The 17,900-nt window shown below is 48.6% G+C and overlaps 1 protein-coding gene across 1 annotated transcript; it reads left to right on the forward strand.

Moving 5' to 3' along the window:
• The first annotated feature begins 6,396 nt into the window (after window positions 1–6,396).
• On the forward strand, window positions 6,397–17,529 carry efcc1 (EF-hand and coiled-coil domain containing 1). The gene is made up of 8 exons (XM_068742829.1): window positions 6,397–7,065; window positions 7,564–7,988; window positions 13,337–13,485; window positions 13,675–13,810; window positions 14,832–14,988; window positions 16,087–16,245; window positions 16,536–16,605; window positions 16,760–17,529. Exons 1-8 carry the CDS (start codon window positions 6,397–6,399, stop codon window positions 16,891–16,893), a joined length of 1,899 nt encoding a protein of 632 aa, XP_068598930.1. The 3' UTR covers window positions 16,894–17,529.
• Window positions 17,530–17,900: the final 371 nt, after the last annotated feature.

The raw sequence follows: 17,900 nt of genomic DNA on the forward strand, positions 1-17,900 counted from the left end.
CCCCCATTTGCCTGCATAGCGTCTTCCTCCTGCTTCAAACAAAAGCCTCACTGGTTCAATGTTATACTTCAACCTGGCTCTGATATGTCGTGAATCTATCGATTCCATACGTAGCTTGAAAGGGAAGTGCCGAATTAGGATTTTGATCGCGTGAAGGATCACAGACGTCTTGAAAAACTCCTACTACAAAAAAAAGAAGTCTTGACACAGAGAGAGGACTGTAAATAGAATAAAGATGTTCCGCTGCCGTGACTGGCGTTTGAAGCGCTTTGTGGTGGTTTCCATTGATCGGCTCCGTTTGCTGCCGTTTATTTCTGGAACTGAAGGAACTTCATTCACTGGATCTGATCATCCAAATCAGTTTAGGGTGCTTTAACTTTTTTTTTTTGTCTTTTTCTGTCTTTCGCTTTTCACTTTAGCTGAAAGGCGGAATGTCCCTCCAGTGATATCCAGCTAACCCCCATTACAGGCTGTGGAGACTGAATGACCAGCAGGTAACACGAATCCTTCCCTGTTGAATCAGCAAATGTTTCCAGTCTCAAAGTCGGATCCGTTTCGGTCCAGTTTTTATTATCTTTTCTGTCTTCGGATGGTTTTGAACTTCGTTTGAGTGACACCTGGGGGGCTGGGGGGGGGGGGGGGTGCACCATGTGATCGTTCCGTATCCCGTCCATCCGTCATCTCTACCTCCAGCTCTTGCCTCCTGTCTTTCGTTACCCTTCTACGCACACTCACTCTCGTCTCGAGTGCACCTTAGGACTTACACTTAACACCTTGCTGCTCGGCATTAAGGATTATTGGCACAGACGAGTATAAAACGACGGGTGGGTAAAAGCCCTGATGCACTGATTCCTACTCACAGGAGAAGACGGGCGATCGTGCAAATCAAACGTGCAGCAGGGTCTTGGCCTACCTGCCAGGTGGATGCTGACGGGGGTTGGGCTGAAGAGATCTGGAGGTTTGCTGTAGATCCGAAAATCCTTGTGGTGCCGGCTTGAGGGCCACGCATCACGGGAAAGCGTGGGCTTCAATGTGTTGGCGTGAAGGATGTTCTCTCTCCAAGCCTGGAAGCACAGCGAGGAGGATAGACAACTGAACTGGGATGGCCTGGGAGAGCGCCGTGAGGTTAATGCTGCAAGTCACGTCACATTAGAACCCGACGCATGGAGAAAGAGTGAGAATTCCTAATCCCTAAACGGTGATTTGTGGGAATGCCGAGCGTTCCTGCTGAAAGGCGAATGGCGTCACCTTCCTCAGTTCCTCCACGCGAGCCTCGTCCGGGTGTTTCGGGTGCTTTTTGGACTCGCCACTGGTTATGCCGGTGACCCAAACCGGAGAAGCGGCGGTGGAATCTGAGGTGTCCTCCGAGGTCGTGCTTCCCGGCGCCACCGTAGCGCTGTGGTACTGCTGGCTGTAGGTGAACCTCCGCCCTGGAACCTAAAGATAAAACCCCCCAAGTCAGCTTCTCGTATGCGTCCTAGAAATCAGGAACAGGAACAGCGCCAAGGCTAAAAAGTTGCCCTCCATTTCCACCACACCATGGCCAGCTCTTTGCGGAGCCGCTCCTTGGCCCGTTCTTTGGAGTTGAAGGTCTGGATGCTGTAGTTGTGGGCCGGCCCGGACGCAGACTGCTCCGTCCACGGCGCAGACACTTCTGCCTTCTTTGGCCGCTCGCTTTCTTCTTTCACCTTCCTCCTATTGTCCTGGAAGAGATCCCAAACGGTAGCATTGCTTTGAGTACTCGGAGAGATCCCACTCGGAGCGACTGAAGCCCAAACCTGAATGAAGTCTTTCCGCTCTTGGCGCCGCAGCTGCTTCACGGACTCTCTGTTTCGTGCATCAAGCGGCGCACGCCGTTTCATCCGGATGAGTAAACGCGGTACCTCCGCCTCCGTGTCTGCGCCCACGCTTTCCTCCCACGGCTCGGCGCCATATTCCTTGATCATGCTGAGGATCATGTCGGCCGAGGGGAAGAGGTCGTGCTGCACTGCGTCCCGGAGTCGGCTCGCCTGACAGAGCCGGCTCAACCTCGGGGGGAGCAGACGCACGTTTCAGATCGATTAATGTAATAAATACTTGATTACCATGTGCGATTGGATTCAGATCCATAATCCGGGAATTATGGGAGATTAAAATATATTTGACGGGTGTTTAAATATTTTTGGGTCACGGTGTGGATGGAAACTGGATCTGCAGCCACTTTATGGGCCGTCACCAATTCAGTATCAGGCAGATCCAAACGAAGTGGATCTCATCATGTAACAATCAACATCTTATGCAGGACGTTGTTCTGATTTGGCTTGTTCTTAATCCCCTATAGATTACATTTTAAGCCCCTTTTTGCAAGACCCATCGGCTATCCCGTACCTCCACAGCGCGAGGAGGCAGGATCGGGGGAGCGTCCCTCTAACGTAGACCAGCGGTTGCTTCACGATGGCCTCCAGCGGCTCGGATAAATAGATCGGACTCAGACCCACGTGCAGCGAGTCGTAGATGCGCTTGAAGAATCCCAGGTTGGAGTTGTGGAGGACGACCACCTGCTCCCGCTTCCTCCCACTCAACCTGCGGAGCGTCAGACTGCAGGAGTGTCACCGGAATTTAAACAAGCTCTGCAAGTGTCGAGCGCAGCTGCAAACTGTTAGCGCAGCATGCTAATGGACTTACTTCATGGGAACAGCTTCCCAAAGCGTCTTCACTGCTTTATGCTTCCGCCCTTCGAGGACAACAATGTTTGTCCTCTTGTCCACGACGTGGAACCCTGTAACGAAATCCAGATCATTGCTCTCGTCCTGCTCGAAATTCATGTTGTAATCTGAGAGGGCTTTCTCTACACTCTCCGGCGAGTTGGAGTCCAGATGGAAAGCCGACGCATTGATCCTCAGGATCTCTGACCTAAGCTTGTCCATTGCAGCGGCGTTGCTGTAATCAAAGAGGTAGATGATGCGCCCAAACGGACCGTCGCAGAGCCCCGCCCCAGAGCTTCCGTTCTCCACCCTGAGTGGGCAACTTATCTCGACCTTCACTTTGAGTTGAGAACTGGCAGCGAGATAGTGACCTTGTGGCATTGGCTCTCTGCTCGTTTGGTCGTTCCGTGAGCTTCGTCTCCCGCCCGGCCGAGGAGGCGGAGGGCAGCATTTGATCGGTACGCGCATCGTTAGGCTTTTCTTCCCGAGTAGCAGCTCAGAAAGGTTCAGGCTTGCAATGCCGTAGGAGTTGAAGACTTTTGTCTTCCGTCTCATATGCGAACCGCCGCACAGAATGTCATCTTCGGACCACCCGATGAACTCTGTTGGGCTTTCTTCCTTTCCCTGCAACTTCCTGTCGCGATCGTGAACCTCTATCTCCAGAGCTGGACCAGAGAGGAACTCTTGGAGCTCTTCTCGGTGCAACAAGCCAGCCATGATGACATTCACATCTCTGAAGTGCATGTTTGCACCATGCTTGTGAGAGTTTGTCCTGTGCACGCTCAGGTTTTGGAACTTGTATTGACAATATGCGGGCAAGCAGTTTTCCTGGGGAGGCAGAAATGTAAATATCACAGCCCATGACTGAAAGTCAGAGCTTCTCGTGGAGTTGGATTCAAGTCTCACCTGAAGAGTTTCGAAAGGGACCGGGGACGAAGGCATTGAGGTCGCCGATACGATTGTGACGACCAGCGGATTGAGTTCAGCCTTCAGCTGGTCAGATATTAAAGGTCTGTCCAGAGAGATGCTGCACATGACCTCAAACACACCCGACGAACCGACTGGGACGCGTTCGGTCAACGAGGTCTCGCCTGGAGGAAAGAAAAGGACCATCAGACTTCTTCCATGGTTCAAATCATGTTGAAACCTTAGACCTTTGGATCTTCTTAGGCTTTGCTGATGGGGGCGCTAGACGGGTCTAAGATTAAATGTCTCAAATCCATTTAAGGGATCCTCATTAAATTTAATGAAGATATTCAAAGTCAGTAAAAGATGCATTTTTTTTTCTCGACTGGAACTGCCATTAAAATTAGCTCGACTTTGTTTTACGTCCAAATTACAAAGTTCTAATTTGTATTTAAAACAAATTTTGTGTAATAAAATTGATGCTTTAGGTATTTACAGGAGATTCGAGGTTGCTTTATTCAAAGGGGTGGCGGAAAAACATCGAAAAAACTGCCTCTAAGTCAGAGCGTCAAATGTTTCCTCACCTGCCAAAAAGCGAGTGGGACTGATTTCAACTGAGACAGCGTCATCGTCCGGGGCAACGGCGTCGGTTTTCTGTCTCTGAAATCCTATTTTGGTGAGAAGAACCGAGTCATTGTCTGCAAATTGGTGAACATCTGGAAGTCGACAGCTGCTGCTATTGAAAATTAGGATTGTGTAAAAAAGATTTACGCGTTTCACCACCGGCCTCCGGACTGGAGTCTAACGCCGTGTCATTTTGATCCTCTGTCTTTGACTTCTTTTCACATAAGCTTCTCATTTTGTTTATCATAGTCTCGACATCACCTTGGAGGAAACACACGTTCCTTTTAGAATCATTTTAAACGGTATACGTATGAAGTTTGGGTCGATGCTCACCACAGTTGTCTGCTGCGTCGTCTCCAGGCTGCTCCTGGGACGGTCTGAAGGCCTTCAGCCTTTCATAGCGGGCCAGGCTGGACAGCTTGTCCTTTCGGTTCCATATCTGGAGCTTGATCTTCTCGTGAGGAAGGCGACTGATTAGCATGTCCCTGCTGACCCTGACGTTTAAATCCTGGGTCCAGCCAACCCATGTCTGATCCGCTTCTTGCCACGTCGTCAGAATCTGTCAGGGAATGTGCAGTACAAGTATGTTTGCATCTTTAAATACCAATCTTCTGAGGACCCCCCTACAGCGTCGGTCCCTTCGCTGTAACTCTATATCCAGAGGCCTCATTGTTGCTCATCCAGGATGTCATGAATTGTTCATTGAGGTTTCGGTTACCTTGAACTCTTCGTCTTTGAACATTTTTGCCACCGGTCCATACACGACCAGATCCGCATTGATTGTCTCCGTATCGCCTAGCAACCTGGACTCGATGTGGTAGCAGCTCTGAGCTCTAAGGGCTTTCACCAGAGCAGCGGAGCCCTTTGGCTTCTTCGGTCTTTCTGTAGCTTCAGGTAAATCAGACCCTAAGAGCAGAAAGACGATAACGAACGACATCAAGGATGAAGGCGAACTGTGATTATACAATCCGATCTTGCCTCTTGGGATGGCTATGGCGATGCAAAATGTCCACGTGACGCAGTAGGAGCTGTCATCCGTGTTTCCGGGAGCGTTCTCGCTTGAGCCCGGCCTGTTTTCCACCGACGGCCGACGAACCGCAGAAACATTTCCACCTGCAAGCCGCCCTCCATCTCCACAGTCTGCGCGACTCCGGCCCATCTCTGCTGCGTCGACCACAGGGAGCGACTCCGCTGTGATGGTTTCCATGACAACCTGTGTCAGACATGAAATAAGACGATAAACCGAGACAGCAGGGAAAGGAAACTTTAAAGTTAAATCGATGCAGGTGAAGCATTCATCATTTAGAAGCGCAGTAATTCCTCAAAGTTCATCCTGAGTTGGAATTTAATGAAAGCGCTTTAAAACCTAATCAAAGTCCTTTAAAACATATGTACGAGAATAAAAAAAAACACGATTCACCTTTAAAACACGTGGCGTGGAAAAGTGTCCAAAAGTTGATCAGCTGTCACGCACTTCCACCTCGTTGTGCGTATTTCTGCGGGCGCGCAACGCGTCGCCGTGACGACCCGTAGTGAAGGAAGTGAGGCGTGCCCGTCGACTCCATAGGAATCCTGTCGCGTGGATTAACCTGGGTGAACGCAACGAATAGCAAACACCGACAACCAGACGCGTAAAGGGCGCGCCATTCTGGACAGAGTCACGCGCCCTCCAGGTAAAACACCCGGCAGGTATGAGCCTGCAGGAACGGCAACAGATGAGGATCACATTAAGAAGCTGTAAAACGGAGTAATGACGTCACGCCGGCGTCTCCCGGGACAGAACGAGGTGTAAATTACGCAAAAAGCCGTCGCGTTTTACCCCGTTTAAAGCAAAACACGCGGGGTCTCCAGGGCACCTCACGTCTTAGCAGCACGGGTTTAACCCAAGTGGATCCAAACTGTTTACGCACCTGGTGCCAATTAGCGTCAGCATGAAGCCTTTGTGTGTGTGTGCGTAACGGACTCGATCTGGGGACCCCTGGTTTTGGTTTTGTAGGGGGGTGGGGGGCAGTGCTAAATTCAAAACGCGCTCTTTACGCACGCCTCGTCTCGTCTCGCCTCCTCCAGTCCGCGCCTCGTCTCCGCGTCAGAGGATGAAACGCAGGGAGTCACGCAGCGCGATGCGAGGAGACAAAGTGGCCGCGTTGGGTTCCGGAGAATAAGATGCTGCTCGGTGGAAACGATGGCGGCGACAGACTCCTCCGTTGATCCGTACGGCCGACCGGCGCGCAGGACGCAGTGGATCGTCAGCACCCTGGCGTACCACTACGGGCTGGACCGGGGAGTGGAGAATGAAATCATCGTCTTGGCCACCGGGCTGGATCAGTACCTGCAGGAGATTTTCCATCACATGGACTATCAGGGCGGAGGGAGGATCCCCGTGGAGGACTTTGACATCTTGTGCGAGGTTTTGGGATTGAACAAAGACTCGGAGGACGCGGACGCGGACGCGGAATGCGCCGCCGGTTTGGACTCTTCACCCAACGAGCTCACCTTCAGGCACTTTCACGCCAAACTGTGCGGATACTTCAGCACCAAGGCGGGCTGTCGGTATGAGAACGGCCGGCTGCTGGTCGGGAAGGACAGCGAGCACATCGAGACTCAGATCCGCCTGAGGAGCCCCCTGAGGCGTCGAGAGAAGCTGCTGTCCGCCGGTGCGAGCCGCGGCTCCCGGCCCTCCGGCTGCAGGCTCGGGTCCTGCTCCAAGGAGTGCTACGAGGAGATCGTGGCTCTGGAGGAAGCGGAGGACCGAGTATCAAAGCTGGAGGACGAGAACGAAAGTCTGAGGGAGCTGATCGAGGACATGCGCGCCGCGCTTCAGAGCAGCGACGCGCGCTGTTTGGCGCTGCAGGTGAGAGGCGCGCCCGGGACGCTGCGCGAAAAGGTTTCTGTGTGAAGCAGGCCAGATGTTTTATAAGAAACATGTTATTAATGGCTTATAACTGACCTACGCACCAGCACTGTCTGTTATATGCAGCTATTAAATAGATCCACGCTTTGTCTTGTAGCTCATGCGTCATTTTCATTTAAGTGTTCCAGGATTCCACTGAAGAGACAAAGTCACTGTCACGTTAACTTTAATGAATCATTCATTAAAACAATCACAACTTCGACTTCCTGCTTTCTCGGGTTTAGTTATTTATATGCATTAATTATGGATTTAAGGAAGCTTCTACCCGAAAGTAGAAATATATGGTTGGAAAATGGTGAAAGGTTGAAAACATTTTTTTATAGAATTCCAGAACCTAAATTGCATCTTCTTAGTTGCATTTCCTTGTAGTTGCTATATTTGTTTAAGGGGATATCTTGACCTGGTCCTCGTCCAGTCACCTGTCTCCTTTCCGTCCAGGTAGGACTATGGAAAAGCCACTCCAAGCATAAACCGGACGACGGCTGTTTCGTAGCCCAACAGAAACACGGAAACAACGGCAGCCTGAAAAGCAGCACCTGCAGCGACCTGAAGAGCCTGCAGAGCATCGTCCAAGAAGTAGAGCTGCTTCGGAGCTCCAGAGACCAGCAGGTGGAGGAGGCAGTGCTGTGCAACCAGAGACTGGAGCAGGAACTGTGGAGCTCTAGAGAGGCCGTGGACGCTCTGGAGGACTGCAACCGGGTTCTGGAGAGGGAGCAGGCGAGCATGAGGAGGAAGGTGGAGGAGGCCAGGCGGGTGCTGCTCGACGGCCTGGACAAGGTGAAGGAGCTGGAGACCAAGGCCAGTCGCGTGCCGGCGCTGCAGGGGCGCATCCTCCAGCTGGAGTCGGAGCTCCTCGACTACAGGTATACAGCTTTGGTAACCATGGGAACGCCGTTAGAACATCAGATTGAAACGATAAAAAACATATATATATATATTGCTTCAAAATTTCCTGTGATTTAACATCGGCCCGGAGGACAGGCACAACCCGAGGTCAAGCGGGGGGGGGGGGGGGGGGGGGCGTTTGTGAGCCAGACAAAGAGCTTTTTTACCTCTTGACCAGCTGTCGCCCCCCCCCCCCCCCCCCCCCTGAGCAAAACAAGTGTCTGGCTGTTGGGCACGTCTCGGTGAGGAAGGCCTCGTCTTTATGGCAGGCTCTTGCATTCGAGAGGCCTTTAGGGGTCAGAACGAAACCCAACGAGGTATCATCCATCCTGGAATAAGATCTCTCCTTTCTCTCTCCGGGTGAACTCCTCCTGCGGTTCGCCGCGCCGCATCTCAGCCATGGCGCTGCTTTAGCTCGTTTACCAGGCATCGTGTGTGGCACGCCCGAGCGCCGCCGCTGTTGGAAACTGCCCATTTTAGATGGAAGTAAGGGTGTAATTGGGTGTTAAAGGTACAAAGAGGTCGGTCTAATGTTTTCCTCTCCGCCTGTTGTCTCTGCTTCAAACGTATAATCAGCGTCTGAAATCATCTCTAACGGGTTTTACCCGATGCAGCTATTACGACCTCTAAGACACGATCACCCACAGCCGGACCGGACCGCCATCCGCCCCATACCTGGCTTTAGGTTATTCTATATGGCAAATCCTGCAGCCACTATACCCCCCCCCCCCTTTTCAAACCTAAGCCTTCCACTAATCTATGCAGACTGTGTCTCAAAGTCTTTTCACTGCCCCTCTATTCATAATAATTCAACGCCACAAAGCCTCTGACTTGTCAAGAGAAAGCCCCATTGAGTGAGAACCTCAGCAGACTGACCCTTCTCATCAATCTCTACCCGCTTCTTTCACTCCCATCCCACACAGACAATACCACACGCCCCCCCCCCCCCCCCCCCCCCAGTCCTATGGATCTTAGCAACCGAGCTGCACGAATGTTCCCACCGAAAGCCTCAATGCATGCATGCGTTCACATCCAGGGTTATGGTCTGGAGCGAGGTGCCAGCCGAGAGGACTGGGTTTAGTGGTCGAGGGCGATGCAGCACCTTTAGTCTCACTTGTTCACCTTCAAAGTTAGATCTTTACTCTGTCGATGCACCGTCTCGATGTCAGAGGTCTCCTATCCCGTAGACGTAGAGTGTCGACGGGTCTGTTGAATAATGACCGGCTGAAACTTTATCCGTGTGGCTTATTTCTAAACTGCCGTGACAAGCAGCAAGATGAATGCGAGGCTGCTGGATCCACGGGGAAGGGAGGCACGGGAGAGCCGGCCCCGCTTCTGTCCTGCGGGTTCCACTTTAAGGGTTAATGGACGACAAAGCGTTCAGACATTTAAGAAACGCACTCCTTTTTCTTTTTGGGCCGGTGTAAATCCTTGAGAGGGTCAAGTGGAGGTGTGTGTCTGATGCAGATATTCTACCAGGATTGATCAGTCTTGGATTTCTTATGCTGGTTTCATGATTGTCTTCGTAGGTTGTTGGTTCACTCAGTCCAGTTATTCCTATATAAAACACAATTTGTGCTAATACACTCATCTTGAAAATCCCCTTCAAACTTTCCATTGACATCCCAGCTGAAGTCAGTTTGAAAACATGCGATCATCGGCATGAAACTCAAGATGTGTGGGCAGCGTTGCATAATATGTCTGTGATTACTTTGGACTGCAAGAATAGAGCCGAGGCTGCGACTCTGATGGGAGCCACGCCCTCCACGGGAGTTTATTAGTACAGGGATTGTCTGAAAGGGTCACCTTTAGTTCAGTTTCAGCTCAGAAAGGTAACGCGGGTCTAAGTCGGTGGCTGTAGCCTGTAGAGCGCTGTGGACCAAAGAGAAAGGACCGGAAAAACAAGGGGGGGGGGGGGGGGTCTACCATCTGGAGCCGGAAGCAAACATTCGGCTGTTTGTTCATTAAATGACTGACATGATTTGCAAGAGAGACGAAACTCCAAAGAAGTGGAGCGGAGATCCAAAAGAATTCACTTTGGCCATTTTTCATCCAGAGCTGCTTCTCTTTTCTCGTCCTCCTGGTACCAGGTGTCTGTCTTTGGACGTCCCGGGGATTTCTCAGAAGCAAACTCGAGCACATGCATGTGCGAGTGTAAAACTCACTTCTGGTTTTATTGCCTCTCCTGCAGACCCCCCCCTAAAAGGGAGGCGTGATCTCTGGAGCTTTCCGTGCTTTCTATGATCCCAGATCCTTTATCTGACTCGGTGCATGAGCTGCAGCTTTGGCGTGGAGCAAGTGCCACTGTGGCGTTCCTTCCCTTTAAGTAACGTGGAAATTACCCACCCGGGGTGGGAGGGGAGGGGGGGGGGGTGTTGCTGCCTTACTGTTGTTCTTGAACCGCCTTCAAGAACTCACCCTGCCAAGTGGGCTCGTGTTCACATCGACGTGTGCTGGCATAAGCAGAAACGCAACACACAAAATATCTTAAACTCATGCCCACCCACCCATGTTGGACTTACATCCCCCCCCCCCCCCCCCCGACCTTTTAATAGCCACATTTATCTTGGTTTCTTTGTTCCCATGGAAAGCTACACTAGCCCGTGTAAATGCTACAGCCATGAAGTCCTCAGCTGGTGCCGAGCAACAAGTCTGAAGTCACGCCGTCAGTGAACCGGCGTGATCCGGGAGGACCCGATTCATAGCCGTCAGCTGTGTAAACGTGGCCCCCTCGCCGGCCTTCATCATGCTGCAGGGTGCCAACGAACCCTGAACTACAAGTTCACCCTCAGGTTCCCAGGGCGCCCTCATTCCTCGCCTCTGCAGAGAAAGGGCACTGTCATTGACCGATGATGCCTGAAAGAGGAAACTGCTCTTCGGGGGACTGGAGGAAGGGGGAGGCGGTGTTGATGGAACGTTCACTTCAGCGCGGCGCTGTGATAAACACAGGGAGGACTCAGGGCATCCTGGCTCTAACAGCAAACAGCTGGACGCCCCCCGACAGGCACAAAGAATGGCTTTAAAGTGCTGCTAATGCTGCAAAAATACAGGATCCTATTAATTAAAAGACCAGACTGGAAGTCTTCATCTGCAGTTTGAGGGGTTTCAAATTTCTGCCATGATTTCTCAGCAAATTTATTATACTAGAACATTTAATTTGGTTAATTTCTGTGTTCTTTAGCATTTGAATGAGACAGAAGGTAAGCTGACTAAAATGTTGTACTGCTTACAGAAAACAATGACGAAAACTGATTGTATTTGCATCGCATCAAACTGCGACAAAAAGCTGTAGCATACTTTCGTTAACAGGCAGAAACCGCCAAGCGGACCATGGGTCTAGGCGGCCGTCTGCTTTGACGATGTAGAATTTACTGGCATGGCCTTCAGGCATTGATAAACATGCAGCAGCATCCGATGTGACGAGTACGACTTCTCTCATCGGGTCTGGCCAAATCACAGAAACAAAATGTTGCAGATCTGCAGTACCCAACATGCCCACCAGGAGCTCCAAATTATGAATCCTAACCGAGGTGCGTCATTATGGCAAAAATCCCAAAAACACGAGACATCATTTCTAACTTGGACGGACCTTGAAATGCACTCGCTTCCTGACAATTATTTTATACTCACAAAACCATGAATTAGTGCAGTAGCTAAGTTTCGTTTGTGCTCAGATTTCGCAAGATTTTCTCAATAAAACATTTTGGATAGTGTTTGTGTTCATTTGAAAATACCCCACACAGAAAAAGAAGTTTAGCACTTAGCTCACTGGTACGCAAATGTGCACTGATACAACTTTTCGAGGCCTGCAGCATGTTTGTTTTCCCTACTTCCTTTTCTGAGCACAATGAACGAATAAGATGATATTTTCATTTTGGCGGGTCAAACCCACTCATGCTGCTTTTGCATTTGTTCCACTGGCGAAAGCCAATCTGCCTGTCCAGCAAAACACTTATCGAATTTAGTCTCTGTCTGCTGGATTCCCCCGGTCTGACCACCGGCCAGGACGTCTGCCTGGACTGCTTTCAGAATGTCTGAATTCATCCCATCCACAGTAGCGTCACACTTCAAACACTTCAGAGCAGCTCATCACCGTCAGACCGTTTGACGGAAACCCCTCCTTCTCACTTGTCTGAAAAGCAAGGCGTTATTGTTTGAGTTCATTTTTATGGCACAAAGCCATTTTGAATCGCATGTCAAGTGCTTGAGCCAATAGCTGCAGCCTTCCTCCGACCGCATTTGAAGAAGCCCTCCACCAGTTCATTCCAGTCTGAGCATCTCCACAGCAACCCGTTCACCTCCACGCAACCGCTCCACGTCGCTACAGCAGCTGGCCCTCTTGAAGGGACTCGTCTTTGTCCGCCGTGGCCCCCTCTAACTTAAACATCGCTCTGATTGATTGATCGCCTGAAATCACGGCGTAATTATTGACCGTCAGTGGAGTCTGACTTTTCTCCCTGGCTTTACATAAAACCTCAATTCATACACGGATGCAAAGTATAATATTGTGTTAAGGCCTAGTCTGCCTTGTGTCAACAGGATATAAGCATGAGTGCTACACAACTTTTTTTTTTTCTTCTTCAGTGAGTCAGGCTACTAAAAACCTCTTTTGAGATTTTGTCTTTTTTTTCTTTCTTTCTTTCCAGCAAGACATCATCTGGAAACACTTATTCTGTGATTTACAAAAGGCCCCCTATTGGATTTCCCCCAACACAAAAGAGCAGGCAGCAGAAGAAAACCAGGAAATTCAAACCATTTCGCAGCGATTGATCCGCACAAACCGAAGTCTCCTAATTTCTTTTCCGAACAAATGTTTTTGAGTCCTTGTCATGAAGGAAAACATGACATGTATAGTGAAAGCAACGTATATCTTTTCATGTCCAGGTGAAAAGGATATGTAGCAGAGCTTAGAGAACCGTTCGTGTGCAGAATTGTGTTCCCTGCAGATTTACCTCACATCTTGGAAGCATACATTAACGGCACTATTCTCCATTGACCCACTTTACTGTAAAAAAAGAAAAATGCCTTAAAGATACACTGCCTGGCTTCAATTACCCCACCCAGATTTGGCTTGCAGCATCACAGGCCTTTATAAAATTATCATGGCGGTTGTAGATGTGGCTTAATACACACTGCCTTGCGTTACTGGATATGTTCTCTCTGATGTTGGAAATTGGTTTGGACTGAACTTTTGTCTTCGGCGCAAATTTAAAAGAGCAATTTTGCCCTCTGGGTCGGTGTGGGTTTATTTGCAAAGATGTTTGCAGCTGCAAGGATGGGTCACACACTCGCTGAGAACATGCAAACAGCCAATCCTGTCTTCCAGGTCAGAGATGTCCAAATTGCAACTACCGGGCGTCACCGGGATGGATCAGCAGCTGAGCGTTGGCAGCAGGGCGGGACCGAGATGTTGCTCCAACTCCCAACATGACCGCTGTTCACCAACGGGGCGCGCCGTGACAACCCCGGATAAGAGTAAGATATGTTTTCCATTAAAGCACCAATGCCAGCCTCTCTTTACTGCAATGATGAGGGGAGTTAAAGCCCAACAACTGCTTGGCCCTTTCTCACTGTAAGGACAGTGATTAATGTCCTTTAATAATGGGAGTAGCCACAAGAAATGGCTACCACCATACGCTGATGATGTTGTGCTGTGCTCTTTAGTGGAGGAGCAGTTGTTTCGCTCAGTGGAGGGCCAGGCAGCCTCCGATGAAGAGGAGGACAAGTGGACCGGAGACCAGCAGAGGCAGGTGGACGAGGTGAAGAAGATACTGACCCGGCTGTCCTGCTGTGGGGAAAGGTAGCGCACATCTGTACCTTGAATTGGAATTTCCCCTTGAGGGACTAATAAAGGAATATCTTATCTTAAACACACATTTTTTTCTTTCTCTCCATACTCTGTTGTGTCTTTTACCTGCTAAATGTCAAATTGTCTTAATGAGCGAGCCTTGTTGCTAGCTTTGTGTAACTGCCATTTAGAGTGAGCTCTTTCACATTACGGCTATTTTAAATTTATTGTTAACATAAAACAAAGGGTTACTTTTAGCGATTAGCTATAAATGTCTACTGTTTACGATTTAGTCGAACCACAAAAAATAGAATTAGGAATAATAATAAAAAATAAAAATAATAAAACAGGAGTAATCGGAATAAAAATGAACTAAAATTGTAATAAAATATAGAATAAAGAATATAGTTAAATTGGGAATGATATTCAAAGCATTTATTAAATCAAGTACAATAAATGAAGAGAAGTGAGGCTAAAGTCTAGTTAAAGTAGAGAAATTAGTTTTTAGCTTTCTTTATCAGAATAATCTATGAGCTGCTTCCCGGATACCGACGAGTAGTGTGTGTGTGTAGTTTTTGGCCGTAATTGACGAAAGCTGCATCCTCGATTTTCTTTGGACTGTTTCTGGGAACCTCCAATAAACCAGCAGCAGATGACTTCGGTGTACTTGAGGGCAGATGGTGAACAAGGGAGTCACAATACAACTTGGTCCCAGTCCATTTAGAGCTTTGTATACCGGAAGGAGGACCTTGAAGTCAGTTCAAGATGTAACAGGAGGCTAAAAGTGGACTAACGTGCTCTTTCTCTTCTTGGTACTGGTTCATGGCTTTTTGTTTTAACGGAGATTTGAATAAGTTCGTGTCTTTATGTGTTTATTCTTTGTTTATATTATTATTACATTTTTTTCATTCTTATTTGAAGACCAATAAATAATATAAAAAAATATCATCCCCCCCAGCGGGAGTCAAACTCTCGCTATTAGAAAGTGTTTACATAATCTTCCCTCTTTCTCCTTGTGTGTTTTGTTCATCAGGTGTGACTACAAGGCTTTCAAGAAGCTGGTGTGTAATTTTGGGAGCTTGAGGAGCGAGGAGAGCTGCAGCGCTGTGGTGGAGCTTCTGGAGAGGGTGACCAGGCTGCATAAACAGCTGGAGCTGAAGGAGAGGCGGGCGGAGATAGACATGGAGCAGGTACAAACCACCGACCGACCTCCATTCCACCAGGGTGGGCGATCCTGCAGTATCCTGAACCCTGGTCTGCTGGTCGTGTTCCGCCTCGCTTTACATCGCAGTCATTTATGGCCGTGTGCGCAGTGTTTAGCTGGATTAGAGAGGACTGGTGACGACTGTTAGGAAAGTGGAGGGCTTCAAAGGCGAAGCCACAGTGGGCGACATGATCCTGCAGCTTCCACCTAACCAAACCGCCCTCCATGTGTGTGTGTGGGTGTGTGTTCGCAGCTGTTTCTCACTCGAGCTGACCACAGAATACACTCCCCTATGACAATATCATGAATTAAAGCTTTCGCTTTGCACTCGGGCTCTATTTTCACAGCGCAGGAAGACGGGCAGGAGGGGAACCGTGATGTAATATGCTCCCGGAACATCTCGACTCTTGGGGAGGAAAAGCTAGAACTAAACAAAGTCCTTACTGTGAGGCTTTGTTTATGTGCAGCATGTGTGGGGGGAGATCTTCGTCCTTCAACATGAGATGACGTAAACGTTCGCTGCGGGGAGTTCAAGCATTTCTGGCAGGCAAACATATATGATGTGGGCTGAGAAATTACTCCGGCCTCAACATTTGACACACACGAGCAATATTTATATTATATTTAAGATGTTCGGCAAGGCTTAAGGGTAAAAATGTGTCAAAGCGGGACGTATCCAGCGATTTTATTTGGCGGTATGCTTTCATTCAACATCACGCAACAGCGTTCCTGAAAAGACAAAATAATGATGAGTGTAAGCTGTTGCTACCGCATTGCTCAGTGCAGTATATTATTATTATTATAATAATAACTTGTGCTTAGCATCTTTTCTAGGCAACCCAGGCTGCTTGATGTAAGAGCTGAATGAGAAGCTGATGGGGGGGGGGGGGGGGTCTGCCACACTGAAACCCCTAAATTGGTGTAAGGGATTGGCCAACAAGCATGTCGCAAGATAGTCAAAAAGATACTGGGGGCAAAGGCATGGGGGGGGGGTTAATCTTTAACATTTAGTTTTATGTATGCAATGTAAGAAAGCTTAACTTTCATACCCATCACTAATCAAAGATTCTGCCGTGTGTTCCAGGTGAAGGATTGCCTGGCGCAGGAGCTGCAGCAGAAGGCGGAGGAGACGGAGCTGCTTCAGGTGGAGCTGCAGATGCTGGAGACGGAGCGGGTCCGACTGTCGCTGGTGGAGGACAAACTCGTGGACATCCTGCAGCTCCTCCAGCAGCTCAGAGACCTGGTTGGTTCTGTCTGACGGTCAATGTGCTTTTTATTAAGGATCAAAATATTGCTTTGACTTTTAGAGCAGGGATCTAAAACCACCCACGCTGAACACGCTCTGGTCAGATGACAGAAAGAAACCTGTTGAAACGGCAAACGGATGTCTAGCCCAAGCTGTCAGGGTTAACCTCGCGTTCACCAAGGGAAGCGAGCAGACCAAGCCTCTCTGCTGACACGGCGCAGATAGCGTGTCGAAGCTGCTGGTAATTGTCTGACGGCCCGTCTGAGGATCTTTCTCTCTCGCTTCAGAACGTCTCGCGGAGGTCTCTTGGGAAAATCCTACTCAGCACTTTGGAGTCTTGCAGCGACCCGCAGCACGGTTAGTACCGCTCTCAGGCCCAATAAAATCATTACGAGTCCTGTGAAAAGTGCTAAATAGATTTTACAGTAACTCGAGGGGGGGGGGTTGAATCGGATCCAGCCGGGTCTTGAAACGATTCCCTCAGAGGTCACATCTGCGCTTGTCTCTTCAGGGAAGGCCCATATTTTGGAGGTGCTCAATGCTCTCTATCATGAACTGGCGGCCTGTGAGATCCTGTCCACCGACGGACCTTTGGAGCGAACACCGAGTCAACATTCCCTGAACACCCTCATCATCTCCTGCTAATCACAGCTGCCTCCTCCTGGGCTGTTGCCAGGCAACAACAGTCTCCTGACGGGACACAAGCTTAACAGTTGTCAAAAAACACACAGTTTAATGTGTATAGTGTATATATTATAGCTCCTGTATGCCTCAGATACCATTACCTGTAGTCTAGAATGTTGATTAGTGTAGCAAAGGGCTTTTTTTCTTCTTTTTTTTTACATATAAAGGAAATCTAATTTTAAATGTGTCTGTCAAGATCTTTAATTGTACACTCTTTCACAAACTATTAGGGATTGTGTTTTTCCGCAATGGTGTTCTAAATGTGAAAATATGGAAATAAGCTAAAGTGGAAATAGTCTGTGGAATGTTTGGTCAACGAGTCAAAGACAACCCTGAAAGAATTGATCAAATTTAACAGAAAATGCAGCTGATTTCATGTCATTTATTAATTTCAATCAGCTTTCGAGCCGTCGTGAACTGAGAAGAGTCCACAAGAAACCACGCAAGATGTAAAAACTCAGTCTCAAAGTCCAGTGTGGAGGATGTAGCGCCATCAAGTGGTTTGAATAAAAACAGCAGAAGTTGAGCCGCTGCGTGGACCTGCAGACATTAAAGGCCCATAAGGGAACCGAACCTTAATGACTGTTTTCTCGGTTCTTCAGGTGATCATGCAAACAATAAATAAATATTGTATTCAATATATGCCTCTAAATGCTCCCTATTTCTACACTTTTTATTTGTTTTTTGACATTGCAAACTCAATTGTTTATATTCACCATTGATCTGAAGGTTAAACTCTGAGGAAACCGGAAGGATATTTAATACAAATCTTGCAGAAGAAAGACCCGAATTAGAAATACAGTACTCCATTGTGATTTATAGTCTGGCATTCAAAATCTTACGAAAGGAAAAAGAGAAAATTGCAATGCATTAAATGTGTTAAGGTGATAAAGATTTAAAGTGGGGAAGGAGTTCTCTTTTAGTATATTTGGCTTCTAAAATAAGTAAAGTAGATAAACAGAATGTTG

Source organism: Brachionichthys hirsutus, chromosome 8 (assembly GCF_040956055.1).
Source record: "Brachionichthys hirsutus isolate HB-005 chromosome 8, CSIRO-AGI_Bhir_v1, whole genome shotgun sequence".
NCBI lineage: Eukaryota > Metazoa > Chordata > Actinopteri > Lophiiformes > Brachionichthyidae > Brachionichthys > Brachionichthys hirsutus.

Coding starts and splice junctions, on each gene's coding strand:
- efcc1 (XM_068742829.1), top strand. CDS start 6,397: ATGGCGGCGACAGACTCCTCCGTTGATCCGTACGGCCGACCGGCGCGC. Junction 13,486..13,674: donor CGTGACAACCCCGGATAAGA/GTAAGATATGTT, acceptor TGTGCTCTTTAG/TGGAGGAGCAGTTGTTTCGC. Junction 14,989..16,086: donor CGGAGATAGACATGGAGCAG/GTACAAACCACC, acceptor CGTGTGTTCCAG/GTGAAGGATTGCCTGGCGCA.